The sequence below is a fragment of the Zalophus californianus genome, chromosome 8 (assembly GCF_009762305.2).
Source record: "Zalophus californianus isolate mZalCal1 chromosome 8, mZalCal1.pri.v2, whole genome shotgun sequence".
Taxonomy (NCBI): domain Eukaryota; kingdom Metazoa; phylum Chordata; class Mammalia; order Carnivora; family Otariidae; genus Zalophus; species Zalophus californianus.
This window is the reverse complement of record NC_045602.1, coordinates 111,090,201-111,114,861: the sequence shown is the minus strand read 5'-3', so window position 1 is coordinate 111,114,861 and position 24,661 is coordinate 111,090,201. Positions and strand designations below refer to the sequence as shown.

The window sequence follows — 24,661 nt, the reverse complement described above, 5'->3', positions numbered from 1 at the left end:
GAGCGGGGACAGTGCCAAGGCTGGGCCAGGATCGTCAGAAGGCTTATCCACTCACAAGTCTGCTGGTGGATGCTGGCTCTTGGCTCTTGGCTCTTGGCCTAGCACCAGGCTGGGCCGTCAGCCACAACACCTACCCACAGCGTCTCCGTGTGGCCTGGGCTTCCTCACAACACGGTGGCCGTGGGGCAAGGACAAGCATCTTGAGAGAGAGAGAGAGAGTCAGATGGAAACCATATTGCCTTTATGCGTCGGGGCTGGAAGTCGTCCAGTCCCACTTCTGCCACATTCTATTCATCAAGGCAGTGACAATGTTCCTCCAAGTTTCAAGAGGAAATAGACCCAACTCATGATAAAAAGTGGAAAGATCCCCGAAGGGCTTATAGGACTGGAAATATTGCCGTAGATACTTTTGGAAATATACAGTCTGCCATGTGGTTTCCTGCTGCCTGCCTCTGGACCCTCCGAAGACTTGTGGAATCCCATATTGCCCCGTGTCTCATCTGTCTCCTAGTATCCTCTCCAATCTGCACTTAATTTCTATACCGCCCCCTTTGCTTAAGCCGACAAGAACCCATTTCTTCTGCTTGCAACCAAGAAGTCTGACTCATGCAGACACCGAGGTGGAAATGAGCTTGGTCTGTCCCAGGAACAAAGTGAAGGCCAATGTGTCCAAAATGTCCTTCCCTCTTCTTGATATCAGTCAGCAGTCCTAACCTTCAGTCCCTAGACAGTAACCAACAAGGGGGATTTACAGACCAGTACCTTGACCCTGACCCCTCCAAAGCTTCCCGTTCATGTTATCTGTGCCCATGTTGCAGCCCTAAAATGCTGTCCCAGTGAAAGATCCTTCAGCCTCCTCTTCAGTGGTGAGACTCAGTGGGTTCTGGGACTATTTCTTAAACTGAAGTAGGCAAGGCAGAAAGGTGGTTGCAGCAATGGTGGTGCTTGTGTTAGCCAGGGTCCTCCAGAGAAACAGAACCAACAGGATGTACATATTGGCCTTGTGAGCCTCCATAATCACATGAGCCAATTCTGTAGTCAACTGTATTTCTATGGACTATTAACGAACAATCAAAACCAAAATTTATTTTTAATTTACACTTATAATCTGTAAAAAAATACAAAATACTTAGATGTCAATCTAACAAAACCTATGGATTTACATGCTGGAAACTAAAAAATGCTGATGAGAGAAATCAAAGAAGATCTAAATAAATGGAGAGACATCTCTTGGTCATGGATTGGAAGACTCAACAAAGATAAGAAGCCAATCATCTCCCAAATTGTTATGCAGGTTTAGTGCAATTCCCATCAAAATCCCAACAAGAAGATTTGATAAATTGGACTTCATCACAATTCAAAACTTTTGTGTCCATGAACGATCCTGTTAAAATAATGAAAGACAAGCTCCATACTGGGGGAAAAAATATCTGCAAACTATGTATCTGACAGAGAACTAGAATCCAGAATATATAAAAGAATTCTCAAAATCCAACAGTAAAAAACAATCTTAGAAAATGGGCAAAAGACATAACCTTTTCACCAAAGAGCATATACAGATGGAAAAAAAAAAAAAACACATGAAAGGCTATTCAGTATTAGTAGCCATTAGGGAAATGCAAATTAAAACCACAAGATATCACTATATACCAATGAAACGGCTAACATTAAAATCCAGTGGCAATGCCAAATGCTGACAAAGATGCAGAGAAACTTGATCACTCTTATCTTGATGTAGTAAATGTAAAATGTTACAGCCACTGTGGAAAATAGTTTGGTGGTTTTAGAAAGAAGAAAGAAAGGGGAGGGAGGGAGGAAGAAGGGAAGGGAAGGAGGGAGGGAGGGAGGAAGAAAGGAGGGAAGGAGGGAGGGAAGGAAGGAAGGAAGGAAGGAAGGAAGGAAGGAAGGAAGGAAGGAAGGAAGGAAGGAGCCACTAAGATACAAGCAAGGAATTTCTCTCCTGGGCATTTACTCCAGGAAATGAAATCTGTGTGCACACAAGCACCTGTGCATGGATGTTTAGCAGCTCTATTTGTAACAGCCCCGAACTGGAAACAAGCTAGATGTCCTTAATTGCTAATTCAGCTGTGGTCCATCCATAGCATGGAGTACTACTCAGCAATAAAAAGGAATGGACTATGGATGCTTCTGGAGGAATCCCCATAGAATTATGCCAAGTAAAAAAAGCCAGTTCCAACAGGTGACATGCTATGTGATTCCATTTCTACCACATTCTTGAAATGACAAAATGCTAGAAATGGAGGACAGATTAGTGGTTGCCTGAGGTTAAGGAGGACTGAGGGTGAGAGTCAGGATGGGTATCGCAGGGCAGCACAAGCATCTTTGTGATGAAATGTTGTTGCCCTTGACTATATGAAGGTCAGTATCCTGGTTGGGATACTGTACTGTCATTTGCAAGATGTTCCCGTTGGGGCACACGGGCTGAAGAGCACCTGGGATCTTTCCGTATTGTTTCTTACACAGCATGTGAACTATTGTTATCTCAAAATAAAAAGTTTAACTTAAAAAAATCACTGATGGAGGTTTGTTTTATTGTGTAGCATATCATCTACCCTCAAGAAGGTTACCGTGTGCTTAGGAAGAAGGTGTATTCTGTAGGGGCTGGGCGGGGTGTCCCATAGATCTGTTAGGCCAGCATATTGGTAAGAGCGGCTTTGAAGTCTTTGCTCAGAGATCATGTGTATTGACTGTTTTGTTTGTTTTTTTCCTCCGGGGAGAGAGGGAGGTCATGGTTTCCTAGCTTGTGTTGAGAGTGTGTGAGTGTGTGTGCGTGCTGTGTGTGCTGCATGTCTTATCATTGTTGACTGAAGACTAGACATTTTACATCAGATACTCCTCCGACTCTGAATTTTGATCCCTCCCAGGAGGGGCAGTTGCTACTGCTGTTTGTTTCTTTGTGTCCTCCTTTTGTTGGCCTGGATTAATTCTGTTGGTGTCTATTTCCCTTGCATTGTGCGGTGGCTGACCTTTTGGCTTAGAGTTTGGGGTTTTTTTATTCTTGTTTTTAAGTCTGACTTCTTAGAGGTCATCCCTCGGTCAGCAGATGATTAGTCAGAGGTTGGGCTGAAGCAGCTTGAGCCAGCAAGGCTTCTATCCTTTGCTGATGCATCCGTGGGTGGTTTCAGGAATGCATTCAAAGTTGAGGCAATTTACAAGGGGGCCCCTCTTTTAAGTTCTGTGTGTACAACACCTCACCCTCAGCCAGGAAGGAGTAGCTGGCTGGTGTTCTCTGTGCTCTCTTTTTAGGAGCTCACAGCCTTGGGTATGACCTCAGCCTTCCAGACCACCAGAGACAAATAGGATCTTATCAAGACCCCGTCTGGCTGCCTCCTTCCCACATATCCACTGCCAAATTTCTGGCTGGTCTATCTGTCTGGTGCTTGCCCCAACCAGTTCCAAGGCCTTAGGCTAACTGTGACATTGGCCTTCCCTGATAGTTTGCCATGGATCTTGCTGTTGGGTTTGACATCACCCCTGGGCATGTAATAATCTGCACTTTTCTCCAATAAAGTCCAGCCCCTTCATCTGCAGAGCCGCAATCCTCATGGCCTGCCTTGCCCTGGTAGGACCACAGAGCTGGGGGTAGGGGACCAGCAGCTCTAAGCTAAAATGCCATGGACTCCCATGGGTCTTACCGAGGTTTGGTAGATTTTCTTAAATAAATGCCTCTCAATTTGTGTCTAACTTAACACATCCAAAATCGAATCCAAATCCAAATCCCTGATTCCTGTCCCCTTCCACTGTAGATGGGAACTCCCTCCTTATAGCCTTTTGGGTCAAAAACCTTGGAATTATTCTTTTTTTTTTAAAGATTTTATTTATTTATTTGACAGAGAGAGACACAACGAGAGAGGGAACACAAGCAGGGGGAGTGGGAGAGGGAGAAGCAGCTTCCCGCAGAGCAGGGAGCCCCACGCAGGGCTCAATGCAGGGCTCGATGCGGGGCTCCATCCCAGGACTCCGGGACCACGACCCGCGCCTAAGGCAGAGGCTCAACGACTGAGCCACCCAGGCTCCCCAACCTTGGAATTAATCTTTACCCCTATTTTCCTCTCTCATCTCATGACATCCAACTACAAGTCCTGTCAGTTCCACCTTCGAAAGATGCCCAGAATCCATCTGCCTCTTGGCACCACCACCAAGCCCGCTCGGATCCCAGCCACCGCCATCTTTTGCCTAGAATACTGCAGTAGCCTCCCTGCTGGGCTCCCTCCCTCTGCTCCTGCTCCCCTTCTCTCCTTTCTCCTCGAGGCAACCAGGGGAGCCTTCCAAATATAAGTCACATCCTGTCATTCCTTTGCTCAAATCCCCTCCATGGGTGCCCCTTCTCACTCAGAGTGAAAGCAGGGGTCCTTCGGGGCCCCCTGGCTGTTCTCTGGCCTCTCCTCTATCGCTCTCTTACTTACCCACTCCTCAAGAACCAGAGGGACTTTATCAGTCAGGACCTTCCATGCAGTAATCTGTATGGGGAAAGTTTAATATAAAGAATTATTGAGGGGCGCAGGGGGTAGGCGCGCAGTTGGTTAAGCGTCCAACTCTTGATTTCTGCTCGGGTCATGATCTCAGGGTGGTGAGATCAAGCCCTGCCACGGCCTCTGCACTGGCCGTAGAGCCTGCTTAAGATTCTCTCTGTCCCTCTGCCCCTCCCTTCCCCCAACCCTTTCTCTCTCTCAAAAAAAAAAAAAAAAAAAAAGAATTATTGACTACAATGGGGGTTGGAGCAATAAGGGATTAGCTAATAAGAAATAAGGAGCACTCCAAAGAATTTAGAAATTTCATATTTAACAAGTTGCTACTAGCCCTACGGCAGAGAGAGCCCCCAGGAAGGGCCCACTCCCGCCCCCCACCAAGGTTGAGATCGCGTTTGCTGTAGAGGACATGCTATGTTGAGCACAATGGTGGAAAAGTGAGCTGTGTGCCTCACTACTGGAAGTGGCTGGAAATCTACCCTCTCAGATGCAAGGGAAAGCCATTCATGGTGAGGTTTTCTCCCTGGGGGCACGCTTGCAAAACCACCTGAGACAGGTGCCCGGGACGCTGCTGGCCATGGGGTGCTGATGCCCGGTGCATCGCAGGAGCCGGTGCTGACAAAGCCGTCTTCCGTGCAGAAGCTGGTGCTGCCGACACCACCCGGGATGTGGGAGCCGGGCCCCAGGCAAGCAGTGCAAGCTGCAGCAACCGGCTGAGAACACACCAGAAGCGGAAAGCAAGCTCTCTCATTCCGCCGTGTCTCTCCAGCGCCCTCTACCGACAATCCGTAACATCGCGCCCCTGACCAAAGCGGTGGGTTTGGAGCGGAGATGCAATAACTGGCATGGAGACCTTGTTGATATTTTGTGAAAAATAAAGAGCGCTCCCATCTCAGTGCCTTTGCGGTTGCTGTACCCCCTACCTGGAATCCTTTTTGCCAAACCCCAACCACACCTGCCAGGCTTGCTCTCTTATTCCAACAGGTTTCTGCTCAGACTGTTTATCAGTAGGACCGTCTCTGACCACCCTGATTAAATAGCGCCACGCTCACAGCGCTTCACATTTCCCTTCCTGGTTTACTTTCCTCCATAGCATTTGTCACCATTTGACATATGTATTTACATGAGTATTATTTACTGTCCATCTCCTCCTTCTAGAATGAAGTTCATCAAGTTCAGAGAATTCTTTTTTTTTTTTAAGTCATATTCCTTTTTATGGGCTATGATTAAGATTCTGAATATTTACCGAAATAAAGCTTAATACAAATGCTGGACTACTTAGATCGAAAAGGACCTCTCATAGAAGCATATCTGTCCTTAAAGGAATTCCAGTTTGAGACTCAATTTTAAGAATAAGGCATAACAAATGAACAGAAGACATACCAGGTCAAAAGAGGGATTCTTCAATTCCCAACATACTCTACACCTGATAAAACAAATCTAGACTTTTTTTTTTTCTTTAAACAACTGCCAAGGCTGGAATCAAAGACAAATAGAAGGCACAACAGTTTTGCTCTGGTTTTGTGTTATTTGGATTTTGGGGTTTCTTTGTTTTGGGGGTTTTATTTGTTTTGATTTTTTACAAATACAAATTAAACATGAAAAAAACTACTTCAAAAGAAATCTAGATCAGTTGCATTCTAGACATTTAAAACCTTTCTCACAATTTAAATGGTAAAAACAGGTTTATATTTGTTTTGTGATCACATATCAAAAGAAAAAAAAACTCTACTAACACCTTTTATTTTTTTAACCATACCAGCAAGAATCAAAACTGTCAATTTTTCCAATGGCAATTTCTACACACCAGAAGGTAGTCATGACTCTCAAAGAAGAAACAATTTGGATTTTTCCTGCCTTCAAAATGTTTATCAAATCCTGTGTTTCTCACAGGCTTTTGAAACACATAGAAAATAATATTCCAATGAATGAAACATACCAAATGTCAGTAATAAGCAAGACACATTCCTTTGGGGAAACGGCTGTTAAAAAAAATCCAGTCTGTATATGCAAAAGTAAAGCAAGGAAATTCAGTCTTTTTCTCTTCTTTAAAAATCTGTTTTTCCTAAAATATCATTCCACAAAATTGGAAGTGAAGGACTAAAGGTGAGGAGAGGGAAGGGCAGGAAAGGGAGCACACATAATTAACACAAAAAGTAAAATTAAGTACAGAGAATTCTATTTCATTCATTCTTATACCCAGCAGAGTTGAATAGAACAGTGCCTAGTACACAGTAGGCATGTAATAAATACTTATGGAATGAATGAATGAATGATAGTAAGTTAGAAACATACAGAAATTGAAGGGGAAACACCAGCCAAAGTCTCCTCACCTAGATACTACCACGGTCAGCATAATGGTAAGTTTCCTTTGAGATTTTCCCCAATGAAAATTTCATTTCCATTTTTATAGGGGCTTAACATGCATACAGAAATATATTCATATCAAAAGTGTGCAGCCATGTAATGAGCACTGGGTGTTACATGCAACTGAGGAATCACTGAACTCTACCTCTGAAACTAATAATACACTACATGTTAATTAATTGAATTTAAATAAAATACAATTTTTGGGGGCACCTGGGTGGCTCAGTTGATTAAGCGATTGCCTTTGGCTCGGGTCATGATCCTGGAGTCCCGGGATCGATCGAGTCCCACATTGGGGTCCCTGCTGAGCAGGGAGTCTGCTTCTCCCTCTGAACCTCTTCCCTCTCATGCTCTCTATCTCTCATTCTCTCTCTCAAATAAATAAATAAAATCTTTTTAAAAAATTAAATAAATAAATAAAATACAATTTTTTTGAAAAGTGTGCAGCTTGCTGAATTCTCAAACTGAACTCACTCAGGTAACCAGCACCCAGATCAAGAAATAGAACATTACCAGCACCCTAGAAGCTAGCTCCCTTTGGGCCCCCTCCCAGGGTAACCATAATCCTAAATTGTAGAAGCAAAGATTAGTGTTTGTGCTTTATATGAATGGAATCCCACAGAGCTGCCACTTGACATTTTATACAGAAGATTCGTCTATATTGCTGGGAGTTCTTATAGATCTTTCATATTCTTTGATCTGCTATATTCCACTGTGTGAATATACTACAATTTATCTTTCATGTCTTTCAAACTGTATACTACAGTTTATCCATTTTCTTGTTGATGGATATGTAGGTAGTTTCCAGTTTGGGCTATCACAGATAGAGTGGCTATATACACGCTCGTACATGTCTTTTTGTGAACAGATGTCAGCATTTCTGTTGGGGATACATCTAGGAGTGGAAATGCTGGATCACAGAACATGCGTATGCTCAGCCAACCTCCCCACCCCACGCCCCAGGGATATTCTCTTTCATTCATGTCAATTAGCCTTCCCTGACGTACCACATGTGAAGTGCCCAGCACCATGCAAGGTCCTCAATATGGGGCATTCTGGAAATGAGCACGTTCTGTCTTTGATTCCATGCAAAGCACTGTAGCTGGTCCACTGGGATGAGACAAACAAGCCATATCATAAGTAAGAGCGGGCAAACCCTATAATTACATAGATCTCACTCCTGAAAAAAAATATTCTAAGGTTATATTTAAAAGAAAAAACTCTCTCTTTACAAAGTTAGGATTGAAAGACTCAAGAACCATAATAATGGCAAATATTCACTGTCTACTTCCTTTGTGTTAACCTTATTAGGTATATAACATCATCTAATCTTCAGTGAGGCACTGTTCTATCACCCTGTAATACAAAGTCCAACTTCATTTATTTATGTTCGACTGCTGACAGTTTCAAGCCCATGAGAAAGCCTGTGGACTCCCTCCCTTGGCACCTGTGGTCCCTCTCAAGGGCCCCTCACCACAGTCCCACCCCCTAAGCACAATCAAATGGGCCAGTCACCTCTCCCTGCTCCCTCAAGCCATTTTCAAACTTGTTTAGGAGCCTGCCTGCTCTGTCCCCAAAGCCACTTTATGTCAATAATAAATTTTTTTTATAGCCCCTTGATGCATGTGTAGGGTCATCAGCCCCTGCTATCCAACCAAATTTGAGTGTGGGGGGGTCAACATCGCAACAGGACAACACTTGCATTTTATAGATAAGGAAACCAGAGCCTAGAAAAGTTATTTCCTGTCCATTCATTTAACAGTATGTGCTGAGCGCAGAGAGCCATGGGGAAACAAGGGGGGAATCTCCTGCCCTCATCAGAGTGGGGGAAGTTGCTCACAGAAAAATAAACATAAGCTGCCTTTAAATATATGAAAACATCACCAGCCTCTCTTATAACTAAGTATTTACTAATTAAAACAAGAGGTTTTTGTTTTAACTTATCATATCAAACAAGATCTAACAATGGAACATACACCGAGTTAGCAAAGAAATGAGAAACAGACGCCTGCCTACCCTGTTACAAACGGTGCAAGATAATACAGTTGGAGGGCTATTTACTTGGTGTATCTAGCAACATTTTAAATATCCCTCCTCTTCCTCAGTAATTCTTTTTTTTTCTTTTTAATTTTATTTTATTATGTTATGTTAATCACCATACATTACATCCTTAGTTTTTGATGTAGTGTTCCATGATTCATTGTTTGCACCCAGTGCTCCATGCAATACGTGCCCTCTTTAATACCCATCACCAGGCTCACCCATCCCCCCACCCCCCTCCCCAGAACCCTCAGTTTGCTCTTTTAGGAATTTATACACATCATACAGAGGTATGGTCCCACAGCCAAAGAGGGGCAGGGCTTGACACTTTCTTCTTTCCTTAAATAAACTGTATTTTATTTCTGTATGGGTCTTCGTAGAAAGTTAGAACGATACAGAAAATGAGGAATCAAACATCTAACCCACAATCCCAGCACCTGGGCCAGACTGAGCTCATACGCCACGGAGTAATGCTGCCCCCTGGTGGTTTTTTTTTTAAGTACATTCAGGAGCGGGTGGGAGGGATGGGGTGGCTGGGTGATGGACACTGGGGAGGGTATGTGCTATGGTGAGCGCTGTGAATTGTGCAAGACTGATGAATCACAGATCTGTACCCCTGAAACAAATAACACATTATATGTTAATTAAAAATTTTTTTTAAATTACAGATTGATGAAAATTTTAAAAAATGTACTGAATTTTCTTAACTAGGGAATGCGCTCACATGGTTCAAAGTTTAAAAGTTCTAAATGGTATACACAGTGGGAACTGCCTTCCTTTCCTGTTCCCCTCAAACTAGATTCCTTTCCCCACAGGCTAGCAAACTGGCCAATCCCTATACACAGCCCTCCAGAGATCTTGTACGCATACACCTACATGGAGGAAATGGGAGCTGCTGTCTGGTGCCTGCCTTTGAATCATGAATCGCTCTCCTAAAAACTTACAAAATTCACAAGTGGGAGATACAGGCTCCCAGTTATGGAATGAAAGACACAGCACAGGGACAGAGTCAATGATATGGCAATAGTGTTGTATGGTGACATGGCAGCTACACTTGTGGTGAGGACAGCATATCGGGTAGGGATGTTAAATCACTATGTTGTATGCCTGAAACTAATGTAACATTGTGTGTCAACTGTATTCAAGTAAAAAAATTAAAATTAAAAAAAACTTACAAAATTCAAAGAAAAAATATTTCTACACGAAATACTCATTACTGCTTGGTTGTAGTCATGAAAAATCAGATATGAATTCCCAAAAATGAGAAGAATGAGCAGGTTATATATACATCCACCTGTAATCGTTATCAAGACTTATATAATAACATGGGGAAATGTCTGTCACAAAAGTTTCTTTAATGACAACAGCAAAAGAGGAAAGTGATAACTTAAGAATAAAAACAAATCCCCCCCAGAAATAAAAAGAACACAATGATATAACAATGACATATCATTTGCAGCAGCCAAACTAGGAAAGCGTATTTCTTCTTCTTCTTTTTTTTTTTTTAAGATTTTATTTAAGGTGCCCCTGGTGGCTCAGTCCGTTGGGCGTCTGCCTTTGGCTCGGGTCATGATCCCAGAGTCCTGGGATCGGGCTCCCTGCTCAGCGGGGAGCCTGCTTCTCCCTCTGCCTGCCATTCCCCCTGCTTGTGCTACCCCAACCCCAGTCAAATAAATAAAAGAAATTTATTTTTTTGAAGAAAAAAATTATTTATTTATTTTTTGAAGAAAAAAAAAGATTTCATTTATTTATTTGACAGAGAGATAGAGAGCACAAGTAGGCAGAGTGGCAGGCAGAGGGAGAGGGAGAAGCAGGCTCTCCGCTGAGCAAGGAGCCCGATGCGGGGGTTCGATTCCAGGACCCCAGGACCATGACCTGAGCCGAAGGCAGACGCTTAACTGACTGAGCCACCCAGACACCCCAAGTGTATTTCTTCTTGATGACAATTATCAATTTTGAGGAGCATGTTGTAAAAAGTGTAGCCTTGTGTTTTGGAACAGGGCAAATCAATGCAAGTTTTAATGAAATTAATGAAAACATTTGCAACCTTTGACTCAGAAATTCATTTTGAATTACCTAAATATAGAATGATCTTTATGCAAAAATAGGATCATCACATTATTTGTAAGTGAAAAAGCTGAATGTCCAACTACAGAGATCTGGTTAATAGTGGTAGGTACAATGTTCACTTAATGAGACACTAAAGTCATTATGTTTGCAAAGATTTGGGGGATGTTTTTGATGTTAAAAGAAATAGGGGGGCGCCTGGGTGGCCAGTCGTTAAGCGTCTGCCTTCGGCTCAGGTCATGATCCCGGGGTCCTGGGATCGAGCCCCGCATCGGGCTCCCTGCTCAGTGGAGAGCCTGCTTCTCCCTTTCCCACCCTCCCTGCTTGTGTTCCCTCTCACTGTGTCTCTCTGTGTGTCAAATAAATAAATAAAATCTTTTAAAAAAAAAGAAAGAAAGAAAGAAATAGGAAGTTGAGGATATAGCAAGATCACAAAACCCAACAAGTAGGCAAATGTTCAACATTGAATGTTCAAGATGTTGGGACTCTGAGCATTTTTTTCTAAAGTTATTCTTTCATGAGCATTATATAATAAAGTATTTTTGAAAGAAACAAGCAGAATACATAAACTACAGAAGAGTTTGCATGTGGGTCTGACCAAGCAGAATTTGGATTTAAAGCCACAGGAAACCTGATGCTTGAACTCTTATCTTATTCAGTGTTCACAGCCACAGACCAATTGACCTACTGAACTAACATTATAGAGGCTTAATATGAAAACTGGAGTAAAGCCTACAGGAAGGTCAAAATGCATGTTCAAGCCTCTACCCAAACCTCTTGCACCACCGGGGATGTAGGAATTATCAAGATAAAATAGTTGGAATGACCACAGACTTCTCCTTTTGTTCTTTCTCCTTGTTTAGTCAATGGTTCCCAAAAGCAAGTGTGCCTAGGATTTTTCTGCATAGGGTTGTATACATAGAACCAGGTAGACCATACTTCAAAGTTTTAATGGATTTTCGAGAATAGTTTTGAGCAGACAGTATTTTTACTTTGCTAATCACTAGGCAGTGCGTGACTCTACATTTTTCTTCTGTTGAGGAAAATATTTATTATTTGTGTGATCAAAGAAGAGTCCGTGCCTTTCAGTTCAGTCTAACAGTACAAAACCCTTTTGGGTCACGCCTGACAGGCAAATGGGAGGCTCCCCAGAGGAATGTCTCAGCCCTGCTTTGCAGTTTGTTGCTGCTCACTCGGGGCATAATGTTCCTATGACATTGAGCCAGCCATTGAATCTTCTGCCAAAAGCTGCCGCCAAGCTCACCTCCCTGATGTCCTTACTCCTCGGCCTTTTCCTCTGCTGAAATATCCTTCCCCCAGTAAAAAGGCTTGGTAAACTCTTTCCACGACAAAACTCTCTTTTTCCCTTCTTTCTTTTTTATGAAATTCACTTAACATACAATTAACCACTTTAATTTGACCATTGGAACTCGACTGTATTTAGTTGTATTCACCATGTTAACACAATAGCCAGCTATAGCTCTCTCTAGTTGCAAAATGTTTTCATCGCCACATAAAAATCCACTAAGTAATCCATCTCCATTCCCCTTGGCCCCACCCCCATGCCCCGGCAACTTCTAATCCGCTGTCTCTACGATCTTACCCAGTCTGGACATTTCAAATAGAAGGAATCCTATGACGTGGCCTTCCGTGTCTGGCTTCTTTCCCTCAGCACAATGATAAATGGCAGCATGTATCAATATTTCATTTCTTTTATGGCTGAATAACATTTTATTGAATGTAACATCCCACAGTTTGTGTATCCATTCATCCACTGATGGACAGCTGAGTTGTTTCCACTGTGTGGCTTTTATGATTAATGTACTAGAAACATTCACATACAAGTTTCTGTGTAGACATAGATTTTCATTTCTCTTGGGTATATACTTAGGAGTGGAATTGTTGGATCATATGGTACTTCTGTTTACTTTTTGATGAACTGCCAAACAGTCTTCCACTCTGGCTGCACCACTTTATATTCTTGCCAGCAGCACACAAGGGGTCGTATTTCCCTTATATCCTTGCCAGCAGTTAGCCTCCCCACCCCGCCCTTTTTCCATGAAAGCCATCCTAGTGGGTATGAAATGGTATCTCATTGTGGTTTTAATTTGCATCTCTTTAAACCAGTGATGCTGATCTTTCTCATATGCTTGTTATCTATTTGTAGATCTTGTTTGAAGAAATGGCTATTCCATTCCTTTGCTTTTAAATTGGGCTATTTATCTTTTTACTGTTGAGTTGTAAAAGTTCCTTATATATTCTGGATTTTAAACCCAAATCAGATACAGGATTTGCAAATATTTTTCTCCCATTCTGTGGGCTGCCTTTTCATATTCTTGATAACATCCTTTGATGCACAAAAGTTGTTTTGCTTGTGCTTTTGGTGTCAGATATAAGAACCCATCACTAGACCCCAGGTCAAGATTTACCTGTTTTCTTCCAGGTTTATATCTTTAGCTCTTATATTTAGATTGTTGACCCATTTTGAGTTAATGAGTGACGTACAGAACAAGGCAGAGGTCCAGCTCCATTCTTCCACATTAGTTATCCAATTGTCCCAGCACTGTTTGTTGAAGAGAATTATTCCAATAGAAAGTTTTAGCCCTTATCAAAAATCAGCCATATAAGCAAGAGTTTATTTCTGAATTCTTAATTCTATTCCACTGGTCTGTATGTCTATACCACACTGCTTTGATTACTGAAGCCTTGTACTGAGTTTTGAAAGAAGTGTGAAACATCCAACTTTGAACATTTTTCAAGATCGGTTTTGCTAATTTGGGCGTCTAACAGCTTCATAGGGATTTGGAGGATCCACCTGTTTCTGGAAAAAAAAAAGCCATCGGAATTTTGACACAGATTACACTCAATCTATATTTCATTTTGGAGAGTATTGCCATTTTAACAGTATTGTCTTCCAACCCATGAACTTGAGTGGTCTTTCCATTTATTTAGGTTTTCTTTCAAGATGTTTTAGTTTCAGTGTACAAATCTTTCACCTCCTTGGTTAAATGGATTTCTAGGTTATTTTCTTCTTTGAAATGCTACTATAAAAATGGAATTATTTAAATCTCCGTTCCAGATTGTTGCTGGTATACACAATTGATTTGTGTGATCTTGGACCCTGCAACTGCTGAATTTATCAGCTCTAGTTTTCTAATGGGTTCTTCAGGATTTTTCTCTACATGGTGTATTGGTCAAGTTTTACTTTTCTAACTTGTGTATCTTTAATTTTGTACTTACCTAATTGCTGTGGCTACAACTTCCAGTACGAGGGTTAATAGCAGTGGTTAAAGGGGACACCTCTATCATGTTGGCTGTGGGTTTTTCGAATTAACCCGTTGGTCATGTTTACAAAGTTCCTTTCTACTCCTAATGTTTTTATCATGAAAGGGTGTCACAATTTCATCAAATGTTTTCTCTGCATCTATTGAAATGATCGTGTGGCTTTTTCCTTCCATTAACGTGTATTCCATTATGTTGAACCACCTTTACACTCCTGGAGAAATTCCTAACACCCCAGTTGTACATCACTTTTTCAAGGTCTCCTTTGCATTTAGAATTGTCTTCCCCCAGACAGTAACTTCAGAAGTGTCCACTTCATATTTCTGTACCCTTGAATATTGATGTACTAAGTACTCAAGTACTGCTCAGTGATCAACGGAATGTAGACTTTAGGTGGAAGAAATCATGGAGATCCACAACTCAAGAGTTAGGTCATATGCATGTGTGATGCTGGGAGAATGTTATACCAAATTGTTCCTCTCCCAGTGGAATTGGTTTTCATTTGTAGTTATCTGCCTCCTACTTTGTCATATGAAAATGAATATAATCTCAGGTACTGCACAAGAGGCTATCAAGATGAGTGCCTTCCAAAGAAGATCTGCCAATTCACAACCATTACCAACACTGCATGTGTACTTCAACAAACTAATCTTTGCCAGTCTGATATGTGAAAATGTCTCATAGTTCAGTTGTGTGAATTCTCAGTACGCTGTGCATCTCTGCAAATGTGTAGTAAAATGTTGTGTAAGGGAAGCAACTGAGATTAGCACTAGCTTTTCCAAGGAACCTTTCTTGACTCTATTAAGCACCCCATTTTCTAAAATTAAACAGACATACCAGATACACTTAAATATTCTTGAGAGTTTATTATAAACTAGATTCACAGGCCACAAGGAAGTAAAAGGACTATGTACAGCCTTACGGGAAACAGGCAGGGATCTGAGGAGGGCCAAGATGAGTCTAGGGCCTTGGTGGGCGCATTCCCAGGGGAGGGGGCCCTGAAAGGGAAACCAGACAATCCCGTGAGACTCCGAGAACAACGGCATAACAAACAAACAGGTCTGTGGTAATCGGGCCCACGCCTCTGTGGAGCTACTTCCATAACTCTGTGGCCAAGGGTCAAAGAAGGCCTGAAGTAAGAGTAAGAAGTTTAGTCAGTGCCTGATAATGCAACTCAAATCCCCAGCCCCCGCCCCAGCCCCTGCCTCCCACACCCCTGCAGTCACCAACTGATCAGAGGGACGTACTTAACATATATGCTAACTAAGGACTTCTCTGGTACACATGGGTTCCTATGCTTATAAAACCCATAAACAAAAAACCCGAACTAACTAGAGACGCAGGGGTCACCCACTATGGCTTGGTTCAAAAGAACACCAATCTGGGAGGCAAAACACTAAGCTCTCGGGGCCCGTTTCCTTATCTACAAATGAGGGCTGATCTACGTCAGCATTTCTCAAACTAGAGTTAAACAGATATATATAAATAAATAGTACAGCAAAGCCCAGAGCCCCCTCTTAATTACTAGACATTATCAAACCCTAGGGCATAAAACAATCATAGGACCTTTGCTAGGGACTCTCAGAATGTATTATTTCGCAGTGCCCTGAGAACACTGCCTTGGACACTGAGAAGTTCCCTGGGTATAGGACCACTCTAACTGCTCTAAGAGGGAGGAAAGGCTGATCTTAAGAAATGCTTTTTCCCTCTTTTCTTTGTGGACAAAGTTGCCTCTGAGTTCGCTTCCCTAGGCTTAAGGCCTAAAAGCTCAGAGGGTATGGTCAAAATCCAACCTTCCCTCCATTTACCATCCCAACATGCTCTAAGGAAGTCAAGTCACTGTTGTTGGCACTTACCTCGCATGCCCGGGGGAGGGGGCCGCATCCCCGGTGGGGGCATGCCCATCGGAGTTCCTCGTCCAGGGGGGATCCCCATCGGGGGACCCATGGGAGGCCTCATGCCAGGTGGTGGGCCCATCATGCCTACAAGAGAAAAGCCCCAAGAATACAGCTTAAGTGTCTGTCTTGAAAAGGTAGCAGAGGAAACATAACAAAGCTCTCCACCAAGTTCTGAGACAGATGGACCATTCCACCCTCCCAGTCTCTCCTAAGAAACTGGGCCTTGAGCCAAAGAGGTGGGGCTCCCTATGGCTCTTGTCCAGCTAGTTCCATGGTCAGTCAGCCAGGCTGGATCTCAGAGTAATCCTGCTTAATTACACAAACTCATCATCAGTTTCCGTCAACGTTATGTCTCATCATGAATCCAGCTCAGGCATCTCCCATCAGGCGGCCGTGGTCTCCTTACGGGCTCCTCACCTGGAGGTGGTGCCCCCCGGCCCATAGGTGGGGGAGGACCCCCACGGCCAGGCGGGTACTGGGTTGGGGCCCCCGCAATGCTGGCCGTGGCAGCAGCTGCAGCAGCGGCCACAGTCCCTCTTCCTTGCGGGGTCATCACCTACAAGGACACAGGAGCCAAGTCAGGCAGGACAGAGCAGGGAAACGCAGCATCCCACTCTCTCAACTTGGTTAAGACTGAGCAGACACCCCACCCCCTAAGCTACAACTCGCAGCACCAGGCTATCTGAAACCACCTGCCAGAGAAGACCAAGCCTGAATGCTCATTCCCATCTTCCAGGCCCGAGTTAGGGAGGCCCAAGTCCAAATGAGAGACAGTCCCTGCACTGTCAGTGTAACTGCCAACGGGCTCTAAGAGAGCAGAGCTCCCATGCTGTCACAGAAACAGTCTGCCCCAACATGGTCGGCTAAAACACCTCCTATGCATCTCTTTACTTCAACAGCGGCAAGATAATTTACAATGCTAAGTTTTACTTCTCACTTGATTCTGGGACTACATACAGAGCACAATGAAATACTGACAGCCTGACAGTCAGAGGTCACTCCTTCTGGACTCTTCCCCAACTGTGGGCCCTCTCTCTATCCTTCATTTTAACCAGGAGAAGTTGGTGCCCTTCCCCAGCTCCTTACCTGTTGGGATGGCCCACCAACCCCTCGGACTGGCCCCGCCAGTCCTGCGGGAGCCTGGGGCATCGGAACACCAGCTGGGATTCCCCTGCCAGCAGCCCTGCCAATCCCTGGGCCCCCGGCAGCTCCAGCAAGTGGCACTCGGGCAATGCCAGTCTAAAAAATAAAGAAATACGCTAAAATGCTGGGGGCCTAGAGAGGCAGAAGTACCCTTTGGAAACCCTTGCCAAGGGAGCCCCTAAGGTTTATGGGGCATCAAAACAGCTTAAAAACACTATCCAGCCACCCATCTGTGTTAATACCATTCCTCTTCCACCCAAGCGTCTAGCTGTCACCCCTACAGCAGGCTAAGAGGAAGTCTAGAGATAACAAACCACAACTCAACCTATACGCATTCCTATGAAAATTAAACCAATGAAGGGCCAGGGCTCTGTTCAGAAGGGTGTAAAGGACAAGAGCACCTGACCTGGCATCAAAGAGAAATGAGGTCCAGTCCCAGCTCTGATTCTCACCTGGTAGGTGACAGTAGGCAACTAATCCCACAGTTCTGGGACTGTTTCCTCATCTGTAAATGATGGGGTTATGCCAAAACCAGTTGTGGCCATGAAGCCTTACGATGATCTATGTAAGAGTAGCGACTTCTACTAGAAGTAGATCCAAGAGTTATGAATACAGACACACATATGCTTTAACCAAAAAATGTGGTAAACCCCTTGCAAACATTTTATCATTGGAAAGGCTTCAATGTACAAATCCAAAAAGAAGGAAATGACTAGGATAACTACTCCATCCTCACTTAATAACAATGCTTTTAAAAAGTATACCAAAACGGGAAAAATGTTTACAACGTTAAGTGAAAAAGCCGAATAAAGCATTACATACGTATTATGCGTTAAACACCAAAAAACAGATATACATGTGAAAAAAAAGCAAAAATAAGGAAGATTATCCCTTTGATGACAATGTCTTAAAATGAAAATGGGAAAACCTGCTTAGATGCTCTAAAGTCTGTTCTAAGTGTAGGCTGGTGTTTATAGAACCAAGACTACCCAGTCAAATGCCAGCCCCACCACGTAACAGCTGGACACTAAGGGATGTCACTAAACCCCAGTTTTTATCTGTTAAATGCGAATAATTTATCTCAAAAAACTGTTTATAAGGAGTAACTAAAAGATTAAAGTGCTTGGCACACAGCAGATGCTTAATAAATGTTAACTATTATTCTCTAACGGTGTAAAATATATATATTCTGTTGCTTGGATTTAGGACTTTTTTTTTTTTTTTAATTTGGGAGACAGAGCACTCATGAGTGAGAGGGGAAGAGAGAGAATCCTCAAGCAGATTCCCCAACAAGCGTGGAGCCCAACACAGGGTGGGATCCCAGGACCCAGAGATCATGACCTGAGCCAAAATCAAGAGTTGGCAGCTCAATCGACAGCCACCCAGGCACCGCCCTGCAGTCCAGCATTTTAAATTAATGTTCAGGAGCCCTTTGGTTTCTTTATCCCCTCTTAACAGAGCTCCCCCACTCCTTTTATAAAGATTTATTTATTTTATTTGAGAGAGAGTGTGGAAATGAGCACGGGGGGGAGGGCGATGCAGGGGTGGCAGGAATCTCAGACTCCCCACTGTACATGGAGCCTGATGCGGGGCTCAATCTAACAACCATGAGTTCATGACCTGAGCTGAAATCAAGAGTCGGACACTTGACCAACTGAGCTGCCCAGGCGCTCCTTGGACTTAAGACTTTTTAAAGTCCAGCTAGAATGCCATCACATTAAGTGACCAGATGGCCTTAAGTGCCTTTTCTCCTGACTCACTGTGTACATCAGCAGAGGAAGAAGGGAGGGCTTTAAAGTTGGAAACCCTCCCATCCTGGTTCCCCATCTCTACTTCCTACTTGTGGGGTAACCTCTTTGAGATTCTATTATCAGTAAAAGGGGGACAAAAATCAGAGGATGCCTGTTGAGTAATGCAGTGAAATGCAGAGAACCTAATACAGAGCCTGGCTCACAGTAGGGCTCCCCCACCTTATACTGGCCCTCTGCACTGACTTACATCTTTGGGAGGAGGTCCCTCTACTGTCATTGAGACCAGGTTCTCCCCCCGAAGCAGCACCAGACCAAGGACTCGCTTTTCTTCTCTTTCTGCTTGTTTTGAGTTCTTTGGCCTGAGGACAGGTTTAGGAAAAGAAATAAAAAAGCAAGCATTAGAAAAAGGGTAAAGCTCCCATCCACCTGTCTAGGGGCCTCCGAGATTTGTTCTACACTGTATCTCCCAACAAATGGTACAAAAACTTTAAGACAACTCCTCTGGATAGTCTTCACAGGCTGAACTCCTCACCCCTTAGTGGCTGGTCTCCCACACCAAGGGGATACACCGACCAAGATACAGGATGAGAATTAAGAAAGCCCAGTCCTGGCTCAAATGTAATTCCTTAACCATCGGGAAGGCCTTTCCTCAGTCCAGTCTTCTTTGACATTACCCTACTCACTCCCTTCAGCTTAAGGCCTTGTCGGTCTGAGGAGGCAGTCTGAACAACTCAAGTCCACCGAACCCCACTCAGCCCTCTTGCACGCAGCGTAGCACCCTTCCACTACCAACTCAGCCCTGTAGAATGATTCACCACAGCCCTCACCTCACCTCAGAAATAGAATAAAAGAAGAGAATTAACTACACAGAAATTACACCTCTGTCCTCAAAGCACAAAAACAGACATTCCCAATGCAACTACCAGAAAAGGAGGAACAAAATATGTAGTTGACCCCTTGAACAACATGGGTTTGAACCGTGCAGGGCCACTTGTGTGGGAATTTTTTGATACAGTACTGCAAATGTATTTTCTCTCCCTTGTGATTTTAGTAACTTTTCTCTACCTTACTTTATTGTAAGAATATGGTATATAATACATGTAACATACAAAATACATGTTCATCTGTTCAGGTCATCGGTAAGGCCTCCGGACAACAGTAGGCCATTAGTAATTTGGTCTGGGGGGAGTCAAAAGTTATACGTGGATTTTCGACTGCGTGGGGTCAGTGCCCCAACCCCTGGGTTGCTTGAGGGTCAACTGTAAATGTAAACTGGGAAATAAATAACTGCAGCCAGATAGGGGAAGGGAAGAAAAAGTCAAAACCAATATCCTGAGAGTAAAGGAAAGACAAAATGCTCTGATTTTTAAAAACTTAAAGGTTTCCTTTTAATGGTATTTTTTATAATAAATTAACAAGAAGTTTTCTATGGGTGGACATGTCTTCCTTTTTCCTTATCTATATTTTTTTAAATAAAAGCATGCATTGCTCTTTCATAAAAAACAAACAAAACAAAGCAAAAAAATACAAACCAAAAAAAGCCACACACACACACACACACTCTCTCTCTCTCTCTCTCTCTCTCTCAAAAATCCTTCCAGGTATTTAAATCTTTCTTCATATACTTTTATGTATTTTTAAAATATATTTCCCCCCAAAAATTTTTAAGTTATCAGAATAGTTTCATTTTAAAAAAACAACAGGGGAGAACCATTTGGAATAGTTCCTCGCTAATCTGCTGGCCCCTCTTTAATGTGTCCCTGGCACTCAGCCATCCCTACCACATTGTGTCCTATACTTCTTGACCTCTTGCCACAAAAACAAAACAACAGCCCTAAAGGGAATCAGAGGGAATTCACAGCTGCCAACAACACAACATGGACCAGTGCATGTGGCAAAAGAGAGCTGAATGATCGTTGAAGTCACATAACCTCTTTGGGCCTCGGGATGCCTTGAATGTAATATGCACGAAAAGCTATAGCCCACATTTTTTAATAGGCCAGAAGCTTAAGATCTGTGAGTCTTAAGACAAGGGGGTGATCCAATTACATATGGGATTGTAGAAAAGTAGAAAATACCTCCAACTGTGTCTATATATGCCAACAAAAATCACTGGCCCCAAACCCACACGGGGAAGCTGAGCACTTACCCTGAAGAGGGTCAGAGGCTTCTTAAAGCAGTTTCAGACCAGGCTGCATTGGGAGAGCCCTTTAGGCTACAGCTTTACAAATAGGCAATGAGGCCAGAAAATCAAGCTCTCCCCCCTTACACACCTGTGGGGAGAACATGAGAGCCCTTTACCCCAGTACCCAGGGGCACACAAAAGTCAGAGAAACAAAAAGCCTAGCAGCCCTCCTTACAACTTGTACTCAGCTAGGACTAGAGAGCAAGGCTTGCCGGGCTAGTAAGGAAGGAGATTTCTTAAGAGGCCGGTGTCCCCCTTTAAATCTGCCCTCTAACACAGGAGAGCAAACCAAGGAACCAGCTAGCTACATCACCACCTGTTGCTGGGCCCACCCACCAATCCACTGCCCTCGAAACTCACATCCCACCCCCACGCAGCCCACTTCTCACTTGATCTTCCTGAACTCATCACAGTCACAGAGGATCAAATTCATATGCTTGTCAAAAGCCTTGAAGGTGCCAATGAAGATGCGGCCGTCTTGCAGGATGCACCTCATCCTGTAGTCGATGTGCTGCAGCATCTTGCTGCTCTTGCCCACAGTCTGCAAGGAGAAATCAGCAGGATGAGTGCAGCTCTTTCTGGACCTCTGTATCCCCGGTCCTTCCTAAAGACCAGCTGTGGCCTCCTTCTCCACATGGCTATCTATCTTTCTCAGTAGGGTCTCAGCTCTGTCTTCTGGCCACAGCCCTTCCCCAGGAAATCCCCCCCACCGCCCTGCGTTCAGCCCTGACCTCTGCGCACAACTGTTATTCCCCTTCCCTTAAAGTTGTCTTTTTCACATTACAACTGCCTGTGTCTGTGCTGTCAAGTTTCAGCGGCGAGGGTGTAGTGTCTCCAAACTAATCCAATCCCCCCCATACCAGATAAGCCACCTGCCACTGTGCAGATTATAGGTGACACCGACAGCCTATTTAAAAGACCGAGTGAAAGAGGAGCTGGAATGACTGGCACTAAGAGCCAGTCAACGAGAATTTGTCAACAGAAAGGAGGTGATCAGCTTGGAGCCAAGGAGAATGGAATCCCTACATCATAAATGTTAACATGCCTCCAAGACCACCTTTGGGAAAGAAACTTTCTGGTGATCAGGGTGCTCATCAGTTTGAACACGAAATGGTCTTTAAGAACATACATAACTTGCTATACTTATTTATCAATCCAACAACCTTTTCTGCTTTGTAGCCTGGCTTCCAATGTAGCTTTGCTAAGAGGGAGACTAAATAGATCTCACAACGCAAATTGTCAGGTGCCTTTGGCAGTTATATCTCTCTAGAAATAAACAACCTGGCATTTGATTTGTCTATCAGCCTCCCGTCGGTGTGACTGGTGTGGGCCAAGCATAACTCATCCAAGCGCCTTCTCTGTGCCAGGCACTGTGCTTGCTGTTATCTCTGTGAGCTTGGACAAGAACGGGTTTTTGAACCTACCAATGTGTGGATCAGAAACTGACTGACACCCTGGAGACGCAGGTTATGTGGTCCACTCTCCCTCAAATGACCATGTTAGCCGGCTTGTAATCACACAGCTTCTAGCCACACAGATGTGAACCATTATGGCAACATTTACCGGTCCATCCGACTTGTAATAGCTAAGTCTTCCAGGGTGCTCCCTGTGTAACAGGCACCGTGACAAGCACTACAGAACGCATTTAATTCTAGAAATCAGGCTAATTATCATTCCTATTTTACCGATGTAGCCACTGAGGCCAGGAGAGGTTAATAGCTTGCCCTGTCTCACAGCCAGGAAGCTGGGCTGGAACCTGGACAGACTGAATCCAGTGCCTACTCTTCCAACCAATCCCACAAACAATTCCCTGCTTTCAGTTCACCCAACCCGTACCAACTACAAAACAGAGTGCTCTTTCTAAACACAACTAAGTTCAAGTCATTTTGCTGGCTAAATCCTTCAGTAGCATGCCTCATCACCAACAGGGCTAGGTATTATGTAAAGCCTTTAAAAACCAGGTTCCTGCCAATTCCTCCCATGTCTCCTTTCCATCCCTTCCTCCCTTCCCCCTCCGGGAACTTTCAACAGTGCCACCCTTCAGGCTTTGCTCCTGCAGTCCTTCCCATCTATAATACTCCCTTCCATCTTCGCTGGGAAGACACCTCTAACAATCTTTTAGGACTCTGCTCAGGAATCATCTACTCCACAAAGCGTTCTCGCCCCGCCCCTCCCTCGCCGTTACTTTTACGTAATGCTTAATTACCACTCTGGATTATGGTATCTGTGTCCCCCACCAGAAAGCGAACTGGGTGAAGGAAGGAAGCATTTCATTACGTAGCCCCAGTGTCTGAAAAGTCAGACATACTCGAACACACAGCCATGCTCAACAGAGTTGAACACTTCCTCCAAACATTCTCCTTCACCCTCCCATTCCCTCCTCCCACCTACTGGACCCAAGCACGCTCCCTGGTTTCCACAAGTCCTCCGACCTCTTTCCGCCAACTCCTCCTCAGACCCTCACCCCGTTCCACAAGCACCCTAATGCCTGCTCCGAACCCCCAGACACGCATTTATTCTGCAAAAGTTTACTTAACGCCTGTAGGATCCCCAAGCACTGTAGCGACGGCGGCGTGGAGAGCCGCGGTTCTAACCTCGCCACCACCGAGCGAGCCCTGCCCCCGTCCCCCGGTTCCAGACTTCCCCTCCCCCACCGAATGGCCAAGGTCCGGGTCTCCCCTGCCCAGACGGGGCGGCCGCGGCCCGGGCCTTCACCGCCATGAGCGGCCAACCCACGGCCTCCCCCCATTAGTCGCGGTCCGCACTCCACGACAGACTCGGAAGTTCCCGCGCCGCCAGCCTGTGCCTCCTCACCATGGTGGCGGTTCTGATGGCTCCGATTCCCGCCGGATTCTCTTCAGCAGAGGCCTAGACGCCCGCCAGTAGTCCGCTTCCCGCCGCTGCTACCGGAAGTGCGGCCGCGGATAAAATGGGGTCGGGTGAAAGGTACTTCCGGCCCGGCCTCAGCTCTTAAGTTCCGGCCAAAACGCGGAGCTGTGAGCGTAGAGACCACGGGGGCTTGGGGCGGGGCTAACATCAAACTGAACTTTCCGGAGATGTTTGGTCACCTTCCTAGTTTCAGCTCGTCCCCGAGCTGCTCCTCCACGCCTTCCTTCCCGCCCCGGCCCATTACCTCTAGGTCATCACCTCCCACCACTCTCCGCCGGCTCTCTTGCAGCCACTGTCCTAGCTTTTCCGCGAACTAGCTTGCCGTGCTCCTGCCTTAGCACCTTTGCATTTGCTGTTGCCCCTCCTGGGATGCTAATCGTCCGGCTGTGTGCACGACTCATGCCCTCACTTCCTTCGAGACTTAAGCTCAAACATTTTCCCACCGAGGACTACGCTGGCCATCCCGATTAAGACTGCAACCTTCCCACCCATCCCTGCTTTAATCTTTCTCCTTAACATCGATCCCTAATATACTATATGTTTCTGTTA

At 44.5% G+C, this 24,661-nt stretch overlaps 1 protein-coding gene across 2 annotated transcripts; it reads right to left on the bottom strand.

The window, feature by feature from the left end:
• Positions 1 to 15,087: 15,087 nt before the first annotated feature.
• On the bottom strand, positions 15,088 to 24,172 carry SNRPB (small nuclear ribonucleoprotein polypeptides B and B1). Of its 2 annotated transcripts, none has more exons than XM_027623785.1 (7): positions 24,038 to 24,172; positions 21,613 to 21,764; positions 19,286 to 19,397; positions 17,231 to 17,383; positions 16,562 to 16,700; positions 16,103 to 16,228; positions 15,088 to 15,376 (listed from the first exon to the last, which is right to left on the bottom strand). In XM_027623785.1, exons 1-7 carry the CDS (start codon positions 24,038 to 24,040, stop codon positions 15,366 to 15,368), a joined length of 696 nt encoding a protein of 231 aa, XP_027479586.1. In that variant the 5' UTR covers positions 24,041 to 24,172; the 3' UTR covers positions 15,088 to 15,365. The 2 variants fall into 2 exon arrangements, with proteins under 2 accessions (XP_027479586.1, XP_027479585.1); XM_027623784.1 differs by having other exon boundaries at positions 15,088 to 15,244.
• Positions 24,173 to 24,661: the final 489 nt, after the last annotated feature.